General features: G+C 41.3%; 1 protein-coding gene across 1 annotated transcript in view; it reads right to left on the bottom strand.

The window, feature by feature from the left end:
- The window catches only part of LOC309551116 (putative cation-transporting ATPase 13A5), a 203,245-nt gene that overhangs the window by 33,516 nt on the left and 145,507 nt on the right, over window positions 1-24,222 (bottom strand). The window contains exons 23-27 of the mRNA XM_082251562.1: window positions 23,611-23,720; window positions 19,609-19,705; window positions 5,414-5,486; window positions 2,059-2,233; window positions 767-939 (exon numbers count right to left, since the gene is read on the bottom strand). Coding sequence (XP_082107688.1) covers window positions 767-939; window positions 2,059-2,233; window positions 5,414-5,486; window positions 19,609-19,705; window positions 23,611-23,720 — 628 coding nt within the window. The remainder of the gene's footprint in view (window positions 1-766; window positions 940-2,058; window positions 2,234-5,413; window positions 5,487-19,608; window positions 19,706-23,610; window positions 23,721-24,222) is intronic.

Below are 24,222 nucleotides of genomic sequence, written 5' to 3'. Positions count from 1 at the left end.
GGGTTGCTGGTTTGAATCCCAACCACAACACTACCTGCCTGGAGTTTGCATGTTCTCCCTGTGCCTGCGTGGGTTTCCTCCCACACTCCAAAGACATGCTGGTAGGTTAATTTGATCCTGTATAAAATTGGCCCTACTATGTATGCATGAATGTGAGTTAGGGACCTTAGATTGTAAGCTCCTTGAGGGCAGAGACTGATGTGAATGTGCAATGTATATGTAAAGCACTGCGTAAATTGACTATATAAGAACCTGAAATAAAATAATTTCATTGCATGTCACAACTATTTTGGTGCATACTGATTTTGTCCCTGTCCCCTTCTTCACCTATGTGGTGGGGTCTTTGGAATGGTGCCAAGGGAGGGCACCTGGCCTTGGGCACTGGATTACCTTGTCCACACACTAACTACAAATCAAAACAAACATATTGCTCCCAACTAAATTGCCTAAATTTTAGGTACCCTTAATATTTTCTGATCTCCGGATATTTTTACCTATTTATTCATAAAAGCTATTAATACCTATTTTCCATTAATCAGTGTATGAAAAACATTTAGCATATATTTCGTGTCCCTATTAGTGAATATGTCACAGCAGCATGTAAAATAATATATCTGAATATATTTATATAAAGATAACTTTTGTAGAAAATAGTGAGATGGGAATGGCACCTAAAACAGGGACATCTGGACTTCTGATATATTTAAAATCTACTGTATATACATTTATTGTATAATGTGACAATAAGGATATCATAGGCACTTACAGTTAGTATATATTGGTTTTCTAAAAGGCTTTCCTTTGGAGAATACAAACTCAGCGATAATAAGGTTTATTGCAGACACAGGCCATATTGAAGTAGTCAGGAAATTCTGAGACTGACTATGATGCACTATCATTGTGTGGTTGACATAACTTTGATTGTGATGGTCACATGCACTGAATACAGAAAGAATTAAAAAAGATGATTTATTTTGCATTATCACCAAGATTGAAAAATGCAAACAATGGGGTATACAATGCTACCACTGAAAAAAAAAGAAAACAAGTGTTTATTTAACAAGGAACTCTACAAAGCACTAAGTTACATAAAAGTACAAAGTTATATAACATAACCATACTATAATTTTAGACAAATTGCAATAATACAGTATTTATAATACACCAAGATTCTAATAGATATTCACACATCCACAAGATGTGAATCTTAAAGTGTGCCTAAAACCATTTTTTTTTGTTTTGAATGAACTATTGAATGGTTGGAAGCCTTATCAGGTTTTTATTGCTGTCTGTGCCCCTGCTGGTGAAATGTACTCTCCTTGTCCTGGTTGTCACGGTCATTGGAATTTAGTGAAATCTTTTGAATAGGACACAGACAGAAAAAAAAAACAAAAAAACAAAAAACCTAGGCGAGATTTTAACAATTCTACACTCTATCAATTATGTAAATAAACGTTTTACCTTTACAAATGCTTAACATGGTTGTATAGGTTTCTTTTTTTTTCTTTAAAATAATAAACAAATCATACTTATCTGCTCTGTGCAATGGTTTTGCACAGAGCAGCCCAGAGCCTCCTCTTCTCGGGTCCCCCATCAGCCCTTCTGGCCCCTCCCCCTTGCCGAGTTCCCCCATAATGAGACACAAAGAGCATGGCTCAATCCCGCCCCTAGCTCCCTTCTCAGTTGAATGATTGACAGCAGAGGGAGCCAATGAGGAGGCCCAAGAGAGCCTTGACTCTCGCTGGATCGAGATTTGATAAGTAGGGGGGGGGGGCTTAGGGGGGAGCTGCACCCTGAAGGTTTTTTTACCTTAATGCATAAAATGCTTTAGGTACAAAACTTTCACCGTTTACTACCACTTTACTTTTTCCATCTAATTTAAATATTTGCTTATTTTATGACATGTTTTTTGTTTACACAATTGTAAACTGTATTATAATATATGCAAAAAAAAGGTTCTGAAGCCTTTTCAGTACCTATAGAGTACTGACATGCTTACTTTAAGGATATATAAGGCAATATAAGCTACTGTACTTAAATAAAGGAAAGTAATCACACCTGAAAACGTCAGTCTCATTGTACCATGGTTGCTGCTGTACCAGGAGAAATGCACTTGTCTGTATAACAATGGTAAATATGATATGCAAGGTCACTGATGGCAGCAAGGAAGGAGACATCAGACTCATTGGAGGTCTGTATGGAGCTAGCTTTGGTGCAGGACCAGTTAAACTCACTGAAAAACAAAACAAAACATTTTAGATAATGATATATTCGTGATTAAATTCATAAAGTTTTATGATTGTGACTTTTGTGATTGTTAAGCATTTGATGTGATTTTTTTTTTATTGTGTAGCCCATGTATTACATCTCACATGAAATAGCTAAAGCTTTTCCAAACCAGGAGTTATGATTTCTGGCAGCACTGAGTTCCTATATAAGCTACTGTTCAGGCATTTTAGTAGACTGAAGTGCAAACAAATAGCATAAATGTAATCTTGAGTAGTTCATTGAAAATGAAGAACCAGGGGACTTAACAATGATTGCAATGATGAAGCAACTTTGCTGTAGGATTAAATATGAGTTCATTCTATAAAGAAAACATTAATTAAAGATTTAAAAATACTTCAAGTTTTAAATTGGAGGCCAATTGCAGCTATGCAATTGCAAGTTTATGGACAATTCTACAGAATGCAGAACAGAATGCATAAGGAACAAAACAAGAAGCATTGAAGTAGAGTGAAACACAGAAGTATTATGGCTTTATTCTGTAGGCTAACAAATAATTAGATTATAAAGGTAGAATTGGATTTTCCACCTGTTATAACTATGAAAGTGCAAATTCTCAAAGTACTGCGTTTATTGGTCTAGTATTTTGGATAAGTAGGAGCACCTAGCACTAAAGAAGACAATCTGTAGCCATAAAAATACAAAAAAGTGCAGCGTTAAGAAATATGAATGATATATAAACATATGATAATAAACATTATTAATATTTGTGAATTAAAAATATAACAAAAGTGACAATGTATCAAAAAGTCCATGATGAAAATGTGAGTCTACAACAGTGCAGATCCAGGTGATAATTATTAGAAGTATAGGAAAAGCGTGAATAGATCAGCCATCACCAACATCTAGGGGGCTTTTTATCAGCCCAACATTATAGTTGTGCCAGCTAAACTTTACTCTGTGCATGTAAACAGAACCACAACCCATATCAGGCAATCTGTTCAAAGTCCATGCAGATACCCTAACATCAAGCTCAAATTCAAGAGGACATTCTGGTCCTAAATCTCGCTGTTGGAACTTGCTTCAGTACAGTACACTTTGCCTTGAGAGCACAATCTGGTCACCCCCATGTAAAATGTGTTTAACTGGCACTACTACCTCAGATTTAGTTCATTCTGATTTCCCAAATGAACCAAGATCTGGGAATACACAAAAGACCTTTCCCAAATTGTAAAGGAAATCTCCCTAAACTGTCTGGTTGCATGTCCTGATTATGAAAAGACACTCTAACTACAGTCCAAGATATATACAGTATATACACTGATTAACCATAAAAATATTGAGTAGGTCCCCCTTTGGCCACCCAAACAGCCCTGACCCATTGCATCGTGGATGCCAGTAGACCTCTGAAGTTATGCTGTAGTATCTGGCACCAAGCTGTCAGTAGCAGATGCTTTAAGTCCGGTAAACTGTGAGGTGGGGCCCCCATGGATTGGACTGGTTTTCCAACATATCCCATGGACGTTAGATAGATAGAGATCTGCAGAATTTGGATGCCAAGTCAACACCATTATCCTGCTGAAAGAGGCCACTGCCATTAGGGAATATTGATTCTATGAAGAGGTATACTTGGTCACCAACAATTCTTAGGCAGAACATTGCCCAAACCATCACACTGCTCTTGTCGGCTTGCCTTCTTCCCATACTGCATCCTGGTGCCATCTCTTCCTCAGGTAAGCAACCCACATACACCTGGCCATCCACATAATGTAAAAGAAAATGTGATTCATCAGACCAGGCCACCTTTTTCCGTTGCTCTGTGGTCCAGTTCTGATGCTCACATGCCCATTGTAAGGGCTTTTGGCTGTGGACATGGGTCAGCATGGACACCCTAACCAACCTTAGGCTATGCAGTCCCATACACAACAAACTACAGTGCAAATGTTTTCTGCTTTTAACACATCAACTTCATGGATAACATATTTACTTGCTTCCTAATATATCTCACTGCCATTGTAACAAGATGATCAATTTTATTCACTTTACCTGTTAGTGATCCTAATGTTATGGCTGATCAGTTTATAGTCTAGTGAAAAATGTTCTTTAACTGGTTGCCGACCGCCCGCCGCAGTTATATGGCGGCAGGCAGCCGATCCCAGGCAAATCGCCATAGGTGTACGTCGCTCGCATACTCGAGGCTAGGGGGCAAGCGCGTGCAGCCGGCAGCGCGCTCCCGCCCCCACTTGTTAGCGGGGAAGCCAATGCAGCGGGCAGGTGGCTCCGATTGCCGCCTGACACCCGCGATCGTTCCCCGCTGAGAGAGAAGAACGGTTAGCTGTTGTAAACACAGCTGACCGTTCTTCTTCCTGCAATGATCGTAGAGCCCATGTGATTCTTCTATATAGGATCACATGTATCTATGGTAATTTCAGAAGCCACTCCCCCCCCCCCACAGTTAGAATCACTCCCCTAGGCTCACATTTAACCCCTTGATCACCCATAATGTTAACCCCTTCCCTGCCAGTGTCATTTTTACAGTAACAGTGCATATTTTTAGCACTGATTACTGTAGTAATGTCATTGGTCCCCCCAAAAGTGTCAAAAATGTCAGTCAGGGGTCTGATCTGTCCGCCACAATGTCACAGTCCCGCAAAAAATTGCATACTGCTGCCATTACTAGTAAAAAAAAAAAAATAATAAAAATTACATAAATCTCTTCCGTAGTTAGTAGACGCAATAACCTTTGTGCAAACCAATCAAAATACGCTTATTGCATTTTTTTTTACCAAAAATATGTAGCAGAAAACAAATTGGCCTAAAATGTTAAAAAATTTAGATTTTTACATTTTTTTTTTTTTTGAGAATGTCATATAGCAGAATGTGAAAAATATTGTTTTTTTTTTTTTTCCAAAATTGTCGCTTTTTTTTGTTTATAGCGCAAAAAACGAAAATTGCCCAGGTGATCAAATACCACCAAAAGAAAGCTCTATTTGTGGGAAAAAAAAGGACATCAATTTTATTTGGGTACAGCGTTGCATGACCGCGCAATTGTCCGTTAAGGTAACACAGCGCCGAATCGCAAAATAGGGCAAATACTTCCAGTCTTAAAGTGGTTAAACATTACAAAACAGTTCTAAAATAAATGTTTATTCAATAATACCAAGATCTGTTAACAACAAAAACTTACTTGTTAACATAACTGGGACAGAAATTGCAAGGTCCTGTATCAGATAGTGGTAGTTTCCTAGTAAAGTTTTTTTCTGAGAAAAGAAAATGAAAAATGTATTTTGTCAGTTCCCGAAATGTAAACATGTCATAAAGATATTTTTGGAAAAATTAGCTAGAGATGCGAAGATAAAAGCACTACATCCCAAACTTTTATCACGGTCATTTTTGTAAAGATGCAGAAGGGTTTTTAATGTGCTAAAGACAGAGTACAACAATATAGTAAAATAAAATATATTTTATTATACATATTCCAAAGATTAAAATCAAGTATTTTTGTGTAAAACCAGAAATTACAATCTCAAACGGGCGTCAAATATGTACAGTGGTTTCTGCTCTACACGTTTCACCAGGAATTTAGCTTCTTTAGGAGCCTAATGAAGCCCCTTACAAAGTATCACTATAAATAAATGAGAAAATATATTATAAATTCAATTTAATACTCGGATGAATAATCTGTAAATGCATACAAATGCAGAAGATATCCCATACAAATTCATACAAACAACACCATTGTTAAACAGGACATCTAATAGAAAATCCTGGATGTGAACACGGTATTAGAATGCATGGGGGATTAGTGTGTCATAGAAGGAATATACCAAATAATGGAACCTAAAGGATTCAAAACAAAACCAACCACGTTTTAGAAAAAGGGGGCCTAGAGTGCTTTTATTCCCTGTATTTATTAATAGATATATACAGTGTGGTAATTACAGGGCTGCTGATAGAAATTGCGGGCCCCGTACAGACTACCTAACAGGGCCCCCCCCCCGGCCCAAAGTAGTACAGGGACTACTTTGAAGTCGTATCGACTTGAAGTCGTACAGATATGAACTGTACTTATTGGAAATCATGGAGTATGACTTGTCATGTGACTTTGCAGTCCCAAATTGCAGGACAAGTCGCACAAGTGTGAAAGGGGCCTTAATTATTTTTTTCTAACTTAAAAAACAGATCTCTCCAGTAGTGTGCTGTCATTACTAAGAGGGATTCCATCTTCATCTGGTCTTCTCTCTGGTTTCTTGGGCTCCAGTCATTTGGCCAAACTGCGATGATGTAACTCACACGCATGCGCGTGGGTGTCATGGTCACAGCGCAGCTCTCTCAATGGATGATATGCCAGATCAGTTAGTTATTGGTTTAATAGAAGTAGTTGACACATGGTTGAAGAGGGAACTGACAGTGAAGGGGAGAAGAAGAAAAGTTTAGGAAGTAGTCTGGGGCCCGTTTCACACCTGTGCGACATAAAAGTCGCACGATTTTACTGCAAATTTTGACTGGACTTGAAGCAACGCCTATGTCTTTGGACCTCAAAGCATTAAAATTGGCCCAAAGTAGTGCAGGGACTACTTTGAAGTTGTTGCGCCTTGAAGTCGTACAGATATGAATGCTACTCATTGAAAATCATGGAGTATGACTTGTCATGCAACTTTGCAGTCCCAAATCACAGGACATCGCACAAGTGTGAAAGGGGCCTGGGGGAGAGAAGTGGGAAGCCCAGCTACATAAAACACATTAAACTGCACTGGGACAATATAACAGGCAGCTATGGAACCAGTGTAACAGTAAATTCTTCACCCCATGGGAATGCATCTGATCACCTGTGACTGTGTCAGGAAGATAGAGCAATGGGAGAGAGATGAAAAAAATATACAGGCTGGGACAAGGAGTATATGAGGAACTGCAGGGAGAGAAGTTACAGAGATAAAAAACTAACCTAGCAGAGATAATATTAGAGCCAGCGCTAGAAGGGGGGCCCACACAGGGAGCGGGATTAGTGAGGAACAACTGTCTCTTTCTCAGCAGGGCTGAGCTGGCAGCTGGGAGAGGGGAAGATCAGCTTTCAGTTGGTGAAGGAAGATTTCTGTAAATGTCGTTCCTCACAAAACCCCCTCCCTGTGTGAGCCCCCCTGTGTGCTCGGGCCCACTACAAGAGAACCGGTGGTCCCCCCCTATCAGCGGTTGTCCCCCCCCCTATCAGTGGCCCTGGGTAATTATAACCACCATGCCAAAAGGGGCTATTACAGAAGACTCTTTGAAAATTGACGTTATTTGCAAATTCCGCAATTACATAATCCACCATTAGCAAAGCTAACTTTAAATAGCGAAGCACTTGATAGGTGACAGTTACCTGTATAGGGACACATACACATAGCTATAGAGCATTTTCCTTCTATGACACATTAATGCCCCACAAAGCAGCCTAATAGGTGTTATCCTCTCCTATGAAACCATGTTCACATCCAGGGTCAGATGACCTGTTTAACAATGGTGTTGTTTGTATGAATATGTATGGGATGACTTCTGCATTTGTATGCATTTATAGATTATTCATCTGTGTATTAAATTGAATTTATACTTTATTTTCTCATTTAATCTTTGAAATATGTATAATAAAATGTATTTGATTTTACTATCTTGTTGTAGTCTGTCTTCAGTGCCCTAAAAATCAAAAAGATAAATTTAGAGTAGAACCATTTCAAACAGCCAATATGGGGATATTTAAAGCAAGACTAAAGTTTCTTATTTTTAATGCACACATTCTGTTTTATTGAAGGCAACATTTTGCAAAACTAGGTGCTTTTCCCAATAGACTTCCCAGCTGCTGTACAGGCTCAGTGCAAGACCTATTGGTTTAATCTCAGTGGCTGTACAGCTCAGAGGTCATAGGCTTTTCACCACTCCCTCCTAAGCTAGCCATAGGTGGTTAATTATTTTCCATTCAGCTAGTGGGCTGAACATAAAATGCAAACAAGTTGCTCCATCTACAGTGAGGTGGATGGAGGAATCATCTCCATGGGACTCTCTGCTGTCAGAAAACACTGATCAACAAAGGTTTTCCAGCTTGTCAGTTCAATTTAACAATCTCAAATAATGCAATTGTAATTAGGGTTGAGCGGACACCTAGATGTCCGTGTTCGACGGGTTCGGCCGAACTTTAAAAAAAAGTCCGGGTCCGTGTCCCGGACTTTTACCGAACTTTTCCCGGACACCGAACCCCATTGAAGTCAATGGGGACCCGAACTTTAAGGCACTAAAATGGCTCTAAAACACCAAAGGAAAGGGCTAGAGTGCTGCAAATGGCAGCAAAACGTAATTAAGAGCATGGCAAGTGCTCTGCAAACAAATGTGGATAGGGAAATAACTTAAAACAACAAAAAAAAACAGAAAAATAAAACAATGTTCTTCTTCATCTCTGAAGGACGAGGCCCATATGGAGTAGGAGGGAGGTTGAGGTGGTGGTGGATGTGGCGGTGACATAGGCGTGCGCACAGGGTGTGCTGGGTGTGCCTGGGCACACCCTAATCACCTAGGGCACATAGCATTGCCAGTGAGGAGATGGGAAAGATCTCCCTGGGACCTGCTCTGCTCTATTTCTCCTTGCCTACAGGTACATGGCCCCGATACATTACTCTCCCTGCTGGCAAACACATGCATGTGTATTTCAACTTTGGGGTGCACACCTTAATGCAATAGGCTGCGCACACCTATGGGCGGTGTAGGTGGAAGCGGCGGTGGAGGAGGACCAGGGCCGGATTAACAGCATCATGGGCTTGGTGCTGAGGATTTTGAAGGGCCTTAAGGGCCGTGCCTTGCCATGCACCCAGAGGAGGAAGGGTGCAGCCATGCATGCCTAATTCAACATGGGATGCTGTCTCTGAAGCCCATAAACACATCCATGCATCGCCAACTGTCCCTCCTTGTCCGGCCTTCACGCTGTGTGGGGAGGTTCTGAGGGTGCTGCCTGGGGAAGCGAGCATAGAAGCCAGACTTCTGTGTTTACAAGTGACAGAAGAGCGGTAACAGTGAATATGGCCAACCCGGGGCCTATATAAAAGGTAGGGGCCTGGAGCTGCAGCTCCAATAGCCCCTACATTAATCTGGCCCTGAGGAGGAGGACGAGGTAGCCAACACTGCTTCTTTTCAAAAATTTTAAATGAGGGTACACCCCAAAAGAGTGAGAAAGAGCAAAAATGGAACAATGGGTGGGTAAGGTCGGTATCCATTGCTATTCTGCATAAGGTACGGAAAAGTCCCGTGGGATCCATGCCTGGTTCATTTTAATGAACGTGAGCTTGTCCACATTGTCTCTGGACAGGCGGCTGCGCTTGTCTGTTATAACGCCCCCAGCCGTGCTAAATACCCGTTCAGATAATACACTGGCTGCAGGGCACGCCAGCACCTCCAAGGCGTAAAGGGCAAGCTCAGGCCATGTGCCCAATTTGGAGACCCAGAAGTTGAAGGGGGCAGACCCGTCATTCACTACATGTAGGCGTGTGCACACATACTGCTCCACCATGTTGGTAAAATGCTGCCTCCTGCTAAGACGTTCCATCTGAGCTGCTGGTGCTGCTGTTTGTTGTGGCGTGCTGACAAAGCTTTTCCACATTTCGGCCATGCTAACCCTGCCTTCTGAGGTGCTGGCGGTGCCCTGGTTGCGTTGGCGACCTCCTCCTCCTCCTCCTCTGCCTTGTGCTTCCACTGTGGCCCCGCTGTCAGATGGGAATGCCAGCAGCATGGCGTCTACCAGCGTGCGCTTGTACTCGCGCATCTTGCGATCGCGCTCCAGTGAGTGAATTAAGGACGGTACGTTGTCCTTGTAACGGGGATCCAGCAGCGTGGCCACCCAGTAATCAGCACAAGTTAGAATGTGGGCAACTCGGCGGTCGTTGTGGAGACACTGCAGCATGTAATCGCTCATGTGTGCCAGGCTGCCCAGAGGCAACGAAAGGCTGTCCTCTGTGGGAGGTGTATGGTCCGTGTCCTCTGTATCCCCCCAGCCACGCACCAGTGATGGCCATGAGCTGGCCTGGGTGCCACCCTGCTGTGAACATGGTTCCATCTCCTCCTCCAGCTCCTCCTCCTCCTCATCCTCCTCATCCTCCAGAACTGTGCCCCTGCTGGACAATTGCGTCCCTGGCGTTTGCGTGTGCAGGAACCCACCCTCGGAGCCCCTTGCGAATGACTGCCCTGAAAGCCTTGGAAATGTTACCTCTTCATCCTCCTCCTCCTCCTCATCCTGTGCCACATCCTCTTCCATCATCGCCCGAATTGTTTTTTCAAGGAGGCATAGAAGTGGGATAGTTAAGCTGAGAACGGCGTCATTGCCACTGGCCATGTTGGTGGAGTACTCAAAACAGCGCAACAAGGCACACAGGTCTCGCATGGAGGCCCAGTTAAATTAAATAGCGGAATAGAAAATATGATCCAAAAAAAGTGTATGTATATCACACGTACACAACCACACTAGGCCCCAATTACTATTGTTTGTACCCCTAAAAGGCTAGATGAGGAGTAGGGGGAGTATGGAACAGGCAGCACCCTCAAACCTTCAGAAGTATGAGATGAACCCCAACAACTTGGAAAGGTGGATCTCTCTCACACGTACCGACACAGACTATCCCGCAATTCAATTGATCCTCAAAGGTTTTTATTGAATAGCGGAATAGGAAATATGATCAAAAAAAGTGTATGTATCTCGCACGTACACAACCACACTAGGCCCCAATTACTATTGTTTGTACCCCTAAAAGGCTAGATGAGGAGTAGGGGGGGTATGGAACAGGCAGCACCCTCAAACCTTCAGAAGTATGAGATGAACCCCAACAACTTGGAAAGGTGGATCTCTCTCACACGTACCGACACAGACTATCCCGCAATTCAATTGATCCTCAAAGGTTTTTATTGAATAGCGGAATAGGAAATATGATCAAAAAAAGTGTATGTATCTCGCACGTACACAACCACACTAGGCCCCAATTACTATTGTTTGTACCCCTAAAAGGCTAGATGAGGAGTAGGGGGGGTATGGAACAGGCAGCACCCTCAAACCTTCAGAAGTATGAGATGAACCCCAACAACTTGGAAAGGTGGATCTCTCTCACACGTACCGACACAGACTATCCCGCAATTCAATTGATCCTCAAAGGTTTTTATTGAATAGCGGAATAGGAAATATGATCAAAAAAAGTGTATGTATCTCGCACGTACACAACCACACTAGGCCCCAATTACTATTGTTTGTACCCCTAAAAGGCTAGATGAGGAGTAGGGGGGGTATGGAACAGGCAGCACCCTCAAACCTTCAGAAGTATGAGATGAACCCCAACAACTTGGAAAGGTGGATCTCTCTCACACGTACCAACACAGACTATCCCCCAATTTAACTGATCCCCAAAGGTTTTTGATTAAATAGCGGAATAGAAAATATGATCCCAAAAAAGTGTATGTATATCACACGTACACAACCACACTAGGCCCCAATTACTATTGTTTGTACCCCTAAAAGGCTAGGAGTAGGGGGGAGTATGGAACAGGCAGCACCCTCAAACCTTCAGAAGTATGAGATGAACCCCAACAACTTGGAAAGGTGGATCTCTCTCACACGTACCAACACAGACTATCCCCCAATTTAACTGATCCCCAGAGGTTTTTGATTAAATAGCGGAATAGAAAATATGATCCCAAAAAAGTGTATGTATATCACACGTACACAACCACACTAGGCCCCAATTACTATTGTTTGTACCCCTAAAAGGCTAGGAGTAGGGGGAGTATGGAACAGGCAGCACCCTCAAACCTTCAGAAGTATGAGATGAACCCCAACAACTTGGAAAGGTGGATCTCTCTCACACGTACCAACACAGACTATCCCCCAATTTAACTGATCCCCAAAGGTTTTTGATTAAATAGCGGAATAGAAAATATGATCCCAAAAAAGTGTATGTATATCACACGTACACAACCACACTAGGCCCCAATTACTATTGTTTGTACCCCTAAAAGGCTAGGAGTAGGGGGGAGTATGGAACAGGCAGCACCCTCAAACCTTCAGAAGTATGAGATGAACCCCAACAACTTGGAAAGGTGGATCTCTCTCACACGTACCAACACAGACTATCCCCCAATTTAACTGATCCCCAGAGGTTTTTGATTAAATAGCGGAATAGAAAATATGATCCCAAAAAAGTGTATGTATATCACACGTACACAACCACACTAGGCCCCAATTACTATTGTTTGTACCCCTAAAAGGCTAGGAGTAGGGGGAGTATGGAACAGGCAGCACCCTCAAACCTTCAGAAGTATGAGATGAACCCCAACAACTTGGAAAGGTGGATCTCTCTCACACGTACCAACACAGACTATCCCCCAATTTAACTGATCCCCAAAGGTTTTTGATTAAATAGCGGAATAGAAAATATGATCCCAAAAAAGTGTATGTATATCACACGTACACAACCACACTAGGCCCCAATTACTATTGTTTGTACCCCTAAAAGGCTAGGAGTAGGGGGAGTATGGAACAGGCAGCACCCTCAAACCTTCAGAAGTATGAGATGAACCCCAACAACTTGGAAAGGTGGATCTCTCTCACACGTACCAACACAGACTATCCCCCAATTTAACTGATCCCCAGAGGTTTTTGATTAAATAGCGGAATAGAAAATATGATCCCAAAAAAGTGTATGTATATCACACGTACACAACCACACTAGGCCCCAATTACTATTGTTTGTACCCCTAAAAGGCTAGGAGTAGGGGGAGTATGGAACAGGCAGCACCCTCAAACCTTCAGAAGTATGAGATGAACCCCAACAACTTGGAAAGGTGGATCTCTCTCACACGTACCAACACAGACTATCCCCCAATTTAACTGATCCCCAAAGGTTTTTGATTAAATAGCGGAATAGAAAATATGATCCCAAAAAAGTGTATGTATATCACACGTACACAACCACACTAGGCCCCAATTACTATTGTTTGTACCCCTAAAAGGCTAGGAGTAGGGGGGAGTATGGAACAGGCAGCACCCTCAAACCTTCAGAAGTATGAGATGAACCCCAACAACTTGGAAAGGTGGATCTCTCTCACACGTACCAACACAGACTATCCCCCAATTTAACTGATCCCCAGAGGTTTTTGATTAAATAGCGGAATAGAAAATATGATCCCAAAAAAGTGTATGTATATCACACGTACACAACCACACTAGGCCCCAATTACTATTGTTTGTACCCCTAAAAGGCTAGGAGTAGGGGGAGTATGGAACAGGCAGCACCCTCAAACCTTCAGAAGTATGAGATGAACCCCAACAACTTGGAAAGGTGGATCTCTCTCACACGTACCAACACAGACTATCCCCCAATTTAACTGATCCCCAGAGGTTTTTGATTAAATAGCGGAATAGAAAATATGATCCCAAAAAAGTGTATGTATATCACACGTACACAACCACACTAGGCCCCAATTACTATTGTTTGTACCCCTAAAAGGCTAGGAGTAGGGGGAGTATGGAACAGGCAGCACCCTCAAACCTTCAGAAGTATGAGATGAACCCCAACAACTTGGAAAGGTGGATCTCTCTCACACGTACCAACACAGACTATCCCCCAATTTAACTGATCCCCAAAGGTTTTTGATTAAATAGCGGAATAGAAAATATGATCCCAAAAAAGTGTATGTATATCACACGTACACAACCACACTAGGCCCCAATTACTATTGTTTGTACCCCTAAAAGGCTAGGAGTAGGGGGAGTATGGAACAGGCAGCACCCTCAAACCTTCAGAAGTATGAGATGAACCCCAACAACTTGGAAAGGTGGATCTCTCTCACACGTACCAACACAGACTATCCCCCAATTTAACTGATCCCCAGAGGTTTTTGATTAAATAGCGGAATAGAAAATATGATCCCAAAAAAGTGTATGTATATCACACGTACACAACCACACTAGGCCCCAATTACTATTGTTTGTACCCCTAAAAGGCTAGGAGTAGGGGGAGTATGGAACAGGCAGCACCCTCAAACCTTCAGAAGTATGAGATGAACCCCAACAACTTGGAAAGGTGGATCTCTCTCACACGTACCAACACAGACTATCCCCCAATTTAACTGATCCCCAAAGGTTTTTGATTAAATAGCGGAATAGAAAATATGATCCCAAAAAAGTGTATGTATATCACACGTACACAACCACACTAGGCCCCAATTACTATTGTTTGTACCCCTAAAAGGCTAGATGAGGAGTAGGGGGAGTATGGAACAGGCAGCACCCTCAAACCTTCAGTATGAGATTGTGTTCACTGTACCCCACAAAGATTGAGTTCACTGCACCCCACAATGATTGTGTTCACTGCACCCCACAAAGATTGTGTTCACTGCACCTCACAAAGATTGTGTTCACTGTACCCCCCAAAGATTGTGTTCACTGCACCCCACAAAGATTCTGTTCACTGTACCCCACAAAGATTGTGTTCACTGCACCCCAAAAAGATTGTGTTCACTGCACCCCAAAAAGGATGTTGTTCACTGCACCCCAAAAAGGATGTTGTTCACTCCACCCCAAAAAGATTGTGTTCACTGCACCCCACAAAGATTGTGTTCACTGCACCCCAAAAAGATTGTGTTCACTGCACCCCAAAAATGATTTTGTTCACTGCACCCCAAAAAGGATTTTGTTCACTGCACCCCAAAAAGGATGTTGTTCACTCCACCCCAAAAAGATTGTGTTCACTGCACCCCAAAAAGATTGTGTTCACTGCACCCCACAAAGGATTTTGTTCACTGCACCCCAAAAAGATTGTGTTCACTGCACCCCAAAAAGGATGTTGTTCACTGCACCCCAAAAAGGATTTTGTTCACTGCACCCCAAAAAGATTGTGTTCACTGCACCCCACAAAGGATTTTGTTCACTGCACCCCACAAAGATTGTGTTCACTGCACACCAAAAAGGATTGTGTTCACTGCACCCCAAAAAGATTTTGTTCACTGCACCCCAAAAAGATTGTGTTCACTGCAGCCCAAAAAGATTGTGTTCACTGCAGCCCAAAAAGATTGTGTTCACTGCAGCCCAAAAAGATTGTGTTCACTGCAGCCCAAAAAGATTGTGTTCACTGCAGCCCAAAAAGATTGTGTTCACTGCAGCTCACACACAGAAAAATGGATGTGGATCACTGACACCTGCCTATCTCCAATCCCACACCACACAGCAATATCGATTGTAGTTTGTAGAACACAGTTTCCCTAAAATTCAGCAGACTCTGTCCCTAACAGGATTGAGAAGAGATCGTAGATCAGGATTGAGTGCAGATTCACCCCACCCCCCACACAGCAATATCGATTGTAGTTTGTAGAACACAGTTTCCCTAAAATTCAGCAGACTCTGTCCCTAACAGGATTGAGAAGAGATCGTAGATCAGGATTGAGTGCAGATTCACCCCACCCCCCACACAGCAATATCGATTGTAGTTTGTAGAACACAGTTTCCCTAAAATTCAGCAGACTCTGTCCCTAACAGGATTGAGAAGAGATCGTAGATCAGGATTGAGTGCAGATTCACCCCACCCCCCACACAGCAATATCGATTGTAGTTTGTAGAAGACACTGACCCTATATAATTCAGCAGACTCTATCCCTAAAATGCCTACAACTCGCCCTGCCTAAACACTCCGACCTGTCCCTCAATTCTATCCGGACACAAATGGTTTTTTCCTGCCTATCTTTCCCTAATCAGCAGCCAGCACGTTGATGTGTGCTCTGTCCCTGAATCTAAGCAGCATAATGACGCCGCTGCGGCTGCCTCGAACTTATAAAGACTTGGTCACATGCTTCAGACGGCCAATCACAGCTACTGAGACATTTGCAGGCATGGCTGGGATGGCTTAAGGCACACCAGTTAAACGATTGTTGATTGGCTGTTGAAAGCCCGCCATGAAAAGAGCGCCAAAGCATGCAAAACCCGGAAATAAAACGACCGAACACGGATTTTTACCCGAACATACAGTAAAGTGTCCGTGTCCGTGTTCGGGTACAAAAAATCCAATTATTCGGTACGAACACGAATAATACAGTCCGTGTTCGCTCAACACTAATTGTAATTATACAGCGCTTGCAGATTAAAACATGTACTCATATACCATGTAGATATAAGGGGGAAGGGAATAAAATGGTTAATAACGGGTACAAAGGAATCGGCAATTCTAATAATAACATTTATGGTATATAATACCAATGTTATGTTACGGACTATATATTACATCACCTTACTTATTATGCCGATTCCTTTGTACCCGTTATTAACCGTTTTATTCCCTTACCCCTTATATCTACATGATTAGGGATGGAGGCATCTAGCCTTAGATGGGCAGTGCATCATATAAAGTCCCAACTTTATAAATGTATTTTTGTTTTTGTCTTGTCTTTATTCTTGATACTCATATATCATGATGTGATCAAAAAAACATAAACAAAATCAAAGTCTTTCCAAAGGTCTCATATAAAGTGCTTGGTGCTCCAAAATCCATATAAAGGTGCTGAAGTGCTTAATGTACACATGCTGTGAAGTGTGCCACACTCCCCTCTCGTATCCCCACTCACTAAAGAAAATGGACCCTCAACTTTTCAATCTGGGGATCAAACACGCATGTATCTGGTGTTGTGAATACCAGGCCTCTTAGCGTCTTTCTTTGGGTTTCGAAAAATAGTACTCTTAGGTTGGATATTATCCAACAAGCGCAATAAAACAGAATGGTACCCATAGTTAAGTATTATAAAAACATATATTTTTGCGCAAATGCAGATCAACTTACAAAATTCCAGATAAAAACGAGCAAAAAACAACCATGAGGCTCTTCCGGGTTCACGGCAGCTAAGCATGCATTCCATAGAGGAGGGAAGTGACATTGTTGGTTTGCGGAACGTCAATGCGTTTCGCCCCTCCTCCAGGGAATCATCAAGAACATAATTTCCGGTTTACCGATGGTCTAATTTATATACACAGAGATGATACTATGTATATGTATGCATGCATATATAATGGATGTACTAGCTTTACTTCCTCTACCCAAATAAAATCACTTCATGAATGCATTACAATACTGTATCTCTCATTAACTGTACCATTTTTTTAATAACAACCAATAAAAACACTTTATTATGCAAATAGGCTCTAAAGTATCTATACAAACAGTACATTTTTCTAGATACAAGACTGTATTTATAAAACATAAAACAATTGTTAAAAAATTTGGGAATGAAAAAAATTAAAATAGATAATAGAGCCGCCCCAAGAGTAACATTGTGGAGACCTGATCAAAGATGCAAAGAGGCCTGGTATTCCCAACACCAGATACAAGTGTGTTTGACCCCCAGACTGAAAAGCTGAGGGTCCATTTTCTCTGCGGAGTGGGGATACGAGAGGGGAGTGTGGTACACTTCACAGCATGTTTACATGAAGCACTTCAGCACCTTTATAAGGATTTTGGCACACCGAGCACTTTATACGAGACCTTTAGAAAGATTTTGATTTTGTTTATGTTTTTGAGGTTTTTTTTATCACATCATGCTACATAAGTACATGTTTTAATCTGCAAGCGCTGTATTATTACAATTGCATTTTTGAGGTGCATTTAGCACTGGGTGGACAGCAGCTGCATACATTTTGGAATCACACAGTTTTACACATAGCACAAGTATTTATATGTTTTCTATCAATTTAACCATTGACTTCTGTTAAACAGGGACAGCCACACACAGATCGAAATTCAACTGGTCCCTGTTGAAATGGCCAAATTTCAATCCATCTGATCCTGCTTTAGTGTTTTCTTATGCTTCTATATTTGTATGAAGAGCAGAGACTATAACTGCACAGAACCGTGTAATTCTTCCCAGTTCTGCTCTGTGCCCTTCTGTTTCATTTATTAGATAGCTGGTTAGTAAAGCAAGAAAAAAATAGTTTAGAAAACAGTAGAAGACAGGGAGGATAACAGTTGGAGTAGAACCGCCTTATTACATGCCTGGTTCCTGACAAATCATCTAATCTCCTACTAATGCTGAAAAAGTAGATAGAATAAACTTTGAAAGATGACATATGGATAATATAAAATCTTATACTATTTTTACTTGCATTTTTATACCACTTGCTTAGAAAAAAAAAATACTTTAGTTCTGCTTTAGTTATGGTACTTGTACTGACTATATAGCATTCTTTTATTGTTTTTTTAATGAATGCTTACTTTTTCAGCTGCTCATTTTATTGCATTGTATGTGCCACCCCAAAACTCACAAACCAGCACCCGGCTTTGTTCCCTACCCATAGGTGTGCAGTCTTCTCTCTCTTTCTAGCAGCTCAGTGCTCTTGAGAGTCCAGGGCCACACATTCAACACTCGGTACGTCCTGTTATCTGGGCAACAAAATGAGCAGCTAAAAAAGTAGATGTGTTTATGACAAAAGTCAATAAAGGTGATCTAATCCTTTAAGGTAGGAAGATTAGGGTTGGCTTATTAAAAAATGTATGAGATTTTTGTTACTTTATTCTACTAACCCCCCCCCCCCTCCTTTCACCCCATCTTCTTCCCATTCCTAATCTTCTTGCCGAACCATGAGATTTGGAAAGCTGAGTTACCAAAAACACTGTGCTGATGTATTGAGAGCAGACAGCTTTTTGTGTCACCCTTCTGAAAAAACCTTTCCCAGCTTACAGTAAATCTGTCACAATCCGGAGTATATGTTAGAAAAAAAACACAAATGCATAAACAGAGATTGTATTCCATGAAAACAAGTATATTGTAGGTAACTGTTTGTATATGCAATTTTTTTAATTTTTGTAAAAGTCAAACTTTAGGCATTTTAAATGACTTCTTGTCCTAATATGATGGACAGCTTCAATAACTGAATTATAGGCAGTAATAGGGTCTCTTACAGTTAAAGTCAAGATTTACCTTTACATTCAGCTAAAGGAATGTATGACCCTGTTGACTTGCAGTATTTATTTATGCATTCTATTTTCAGTCAGAACTGTCCAGGTTTGTGATATGTGGGCTAATAGTAACAGAGCAAGGCTTCTTTTCACGGCTCCCTCACTATGTAAAAAGAAACCCATATGCCTGGTGTGCTTTTTTGGGAAATTGAGGTACCCTGTTTTATTTAACTCTTAAATTTGTCTCTAAATAGAAGCCAAATCATGAAGCTAGAATGTGTACAAAAATGTTCTGACATAAAATTAAATGTCACAAGTTGGTAAATAATGTGAGAATCCAACATGCAAATATTGCTCATAGTTACTTAATTATATTTTATATTACTAGTTAATATTCCTCAGAAACATGTTTTCACGTTTCCACATGCTACAGAACATTTTCATGTCTTACCCAAAACAGAAGCATCATGCAGACAAGCTCAACCAAAGTAAATATAATAAGGTATTTACACAAGCATATTGCACTGACAAGTGTACTTCTTCCTTCCCTGTGTATTAGAGGTAAAAGACGAAAGTTAACAAACATAAATAAATGGGTATATCTTTATAGCAGACCATTTTTTTCCTTCTGTGAGGCAAAAGTATAGCTTGAAACAATATAAAATTAGTTTAACAAGGGGGCCAACCAGATCCCAGCCCCCTCGGTATGTGAATGAGTATGGGGTACAATTGGGGTATGGGGGCCCCCAGATCCCAGCCCCCACCCTATATGAATGAGTATGGGGTACATTGGGGTACAATTGTACCCATTCCCAAAAAAAGTGTCAAAAATAAAGACAGGAGGCAGTTTTTGACAATTCCTTTCTTAAAAAATGTAAACAATACAATGTCCCCCGATGTAGATTTATCATCAATCACGACGCCTGCCGCCACCGCTGGACCCCCCAAAAAAAACGCTCCACCTGTGACAAAGGCAAACTGCCAAATGTCTGCTTTGCAGTTTGACAGTTCTTAAAGCGGAGTTCCACCCACAAGTGGAACTTCCGCTCTTTTGTTTCCTCCCCCCTCCAGTGCCACATTTGGCACCTTTCAGGGGGGATGGGGGAATGGGTACCTGTTTTTGACAGGTACCCTTCCTCACTTCCGGGATACGGTGCTGCAGCGCCGTCCCACGAAAGCTCGGACCCCTCCTCCCTCCTGCACTGCTGAACCAGTAGGAATTCGCACCGCGCTTCGTGCATTCACAGTAGGGACCCGCCCGTGAAGCCGCAAGGCTTCACTGCCGGGTTCCCTTACCGACAATGGTGGTGGCAGCACCCAACAGCCGATGCCGACATTGCTGGACTTCAGGACAGGTAAGTGTCCTAATATTAAAAGTCAGCAGCTACAATATGTGTACCTGCTGACTTTTAATTTTTGGAGGGGGAGGCAGAACTCCGCTTTAAATAGGCAAAGGTCGGGGCCATCTGGTGAGGTCACCTGGTGGCACAGCCCCCTTGTGACATCACAGACAGTGGCGTCACAAGGGGGTGATGCCACCAGGTGACCCCATCCCTTACCTATTTAAGAACTGTCAAAAGGCAGAGCAGACATTCGGCAGTTACCCTTTGTCGCGGGCGGAGTGTTTTTTTTTTGGTACAGTGGCGCGGTGGGCGTCGTGATTGAAGATGGATCTACATTGAGGGACATTGTTTTTTGTTTTTTTTTTAATAAAGGAATTGTCAAAAACTGCCTCCTGTCTTTATTTATTTTTGACATTTTTTTTGGTGAATGGGCAGGGCTACAAAGTACCCCATACTCATTCACATAGAGGGGGCTGGGATCTGGGGGCCCCCTTGTAAAAGGTGGCCTCAAGATACCGATAAGCCCCCTGCCCGCAGACCTCCACAACCTCCGCCCAGAGTTGTTGGCAAGAGGATCTTGTCCCCATTGACAATGTTTTTCTTTATTATTTCATTCAGCTGTCAAACCTTTGCCCAATCAGGGTTTAGAATGTTCTGTGCAGTGCGCAGTGCATTGTGGGGCGCTCGGCAGGCGAACATCCCACCAACCCCCCCGCAAATTCACGTGATTCCGAACGGGTGAACAGGCGATGTACGGGCTAAACTTTTGCTCGGTTTGAACTGTTCACCCAACTCTAGTGGTAAGTAGAAAAATACTAAGTATAACTCATTTAGAGCATATGGCCTACCCATGCTGAATGTCCCTGATTTCAAGCACACCAGGCTTTTAGCCTTTTTTTACACTACAGGAGATTTAAGACACTGTATTAATATTATTATACAGGATTTATATAGTGCCAACAGTTTGTGCAGCTCTTCACAAAATAATGGCGTGCAGTACAGTTACAATACAATGCAATACAAAAGGGTTCAGAGGACCCAACCCATAAGATCTTGCAATATACAAGGGAGGGGCAAGTGATACAAAGGTTACCTGTGGAGGTAGGATAAGCCTCTCTAAAGAGAGAAGTTTTGATGGAACGAGTAGGAGATTACCCTACAGATTTGGATAAGAGGTGCTTGAAGAAGGGAGAGGAGAGGTTAAAAAGGTTATTCACCCCCCCAAAAAAAACTTTTTTTTTTACATCAATCCAACTTTACCTGAGGTGCTCTTTGTGCAAATTACAAAGAGGCGTTTTGTAAAACTAGGTGTTTTTTTACCATAATATAAATTATATGAACTCTGCACATCTTTTTGTGCATTTTACCAATAGTGATACATTTATACACTTATTGGCTGTTAAACTTTCTGACCTTAGGTCTTTTTACCATAGTAATGATGACATTATATTTGCTTTAATTATAGTAATTCATTATTTCAGTATAAATTGGTAAATGGTTAAATTAAAAGATCACATTAGGTTCTAAGTCATATGATAATCATAAGACTGTATTCTGAGTAGTTAGTTCAACAAGCAGTGAGACTGAGGGTGAGAGTATCCAAAAAACATTTTAACCGCAGAATTATCATGAGGTCAAAGTTTTCTCATGAGAATAGACATTTCTTTTTTTTTTTTTGTCATCCCTGAAGCAATTTTTCACATTTCAAATTTTCTAAAATCCGATCTGTAGAAATACTAATGCCTAGATTAGATATGCAAAGTTATTGATAGCTAAATAACCACGTGACATTATTTTTTATAGCTAATAAGAGTAAGTTAAAACCTACTCTTTTAGCTTTTGGACAGACCAGGTAGTTTCTAAAGTACTCACTGCTGTAGCAAGTAGTCATTTTTTTCCAATGTGTTTATTTATTTATTTTTTTTACTCTACCAGCTGTTCTCAGCACAGTGTATGTGTTTACTGCCCATTTCACGTTTTTCCATTAACATCCAAACATTTGGACTGGCAATCTCATAACTATTGGGTTCACTACCAAAACTTTGTTCCCCTTTAGAAAATATTCACTACAGAGACAATACCAGTTCATCTCTTGGAACTGTTTTGCATTGGCAGTCACCTTAGTGGGTATTGTGCTTTATATGCCAGGACTGAATTTAATTCTAACATCGCAATCCAGTACTAAAATCCAAGTAGATATAAAAAAAAAATCAATACAATTATGTACGTACATAAAATAATCAAATGTATTCTGCTACTTTTGTAATCTCCTGTACAAAGGCACTAAGATGGGGGATTCTAGCAGTACTTGGCGCTAGTCAGTCATTTTGATTTTGCATATGACAGTGAGGAACATGTTGATAGGAGAAGAGAGTAGAGTGATGACCTCATCAAGTTGTGGCTGCTGCTTCATTTTCTATTCACAGGCTGTGGAAAGGAGGTGACCTACTGGTGTTAATTAACTCCAGCAGAGAAAACTCAGGACCCCAAGCTGTCTAGGGTCCTTTTACACAGGCTTTCCGCCCGGCGGACTCTGTTTTTTTTCAGCGGGGATCGATCCCTGCTGAGCAGGTGGATGACAGGTCAATCTCCGCTCTGTGTGCAGAGACTGACCTGTCAGATCCCCGCACTCCTCTATGGGAGATTGAATGAAAACAGACCGCCTGTCTGTTTTCATCCGATCCGATCTTCCAGATGGATGGAAAATTGGGTTTCCATCCATCTGGATTTCATGGACAGGATTGGATCGGATAGCAGCGGGTGTCAGCAGAAATGTCTCCGCTGACATCCGCTGCTCCATAGAGATGCATGGAGCATCTGAAAATCTGACAGGCGGACCTGATCAGAAAGCCAGTGTGAAAGGCACTCAACAGGGCTGTGATAGAAATACATTTCTTTACCAGGTAAAACAGTTCCCATATACCTTTTCAGCTGTGTATTTAGCTGTTTTCCCAGAGTTCAATTTTACATTTATTTTACATTTATTTTTACATTTATTTTTTGAATATTTGAAGAAGAGCAATGATATGACCGTAGTTTATAATTTAAGGAAATGCCAGAATTTGTTTCATGTAGAAAACTTAAAAAAATGTTAGTGATAAGCGGCTTACTTTAGCAGCTTTGGTACACATTCAATATTCGGGGATTTTGATGTAAAAGGAGAGGCTACTGATGCTTCTAGACTTGACAAAGAGATTCCAGCATGAGCCATCTTTAAAGCCTGAAAAAAAGAAGAAAAAAATGTTTTACCTAACTTAAAACAAAGTAGTGTGCATTTATTTTAAAATGTCTGGAATATTAGATTGCCACATTTAAAGTAGATCATTTTAAATAAACATATTTGTGTAAAACATAATGGGTTATTATTTGTCTGGATATATTAAAACACATCTTTATATAATACATTCTTTATTGCCTTTGTACAGTAGAAAGTTTCAAGTTCTAAGATGTCCTTTACTAAGGTCAATGGTAAAAATGTTAGCGTATTGATATTAAAAAAAAAAGATAAGAACTAAAGATGTGCCTAAATATTAAAACAGTTCACAAGCAAAAACAAGTTCATAATTTGGATACACAAAATCATGCAACATTAATATCTAAACAGATTTCTGATTCTGATTGTGACCCGAACAAACACTATAATGTCAAAAGTATTGGGACGCCTGCCTTTACATGCACATGAATTTTAATGGCATCCCAGTCTTAGTCTGTAGGGTTCAATA

This window comes from Pelophylax lessonae (genome assembly GCF_965119305.1).
Source record: "Pelophylax lessonae genome assembly, chromosome: 3".
NCBI lineage: Eukaryota > Metazoa > Chordata > Amphibia > Anura > Ranidae > Pelophylax > Pelophylax lessonae.
This window is presented reverse-complemented; position numbering and strand designations above follow the sequence as displayed.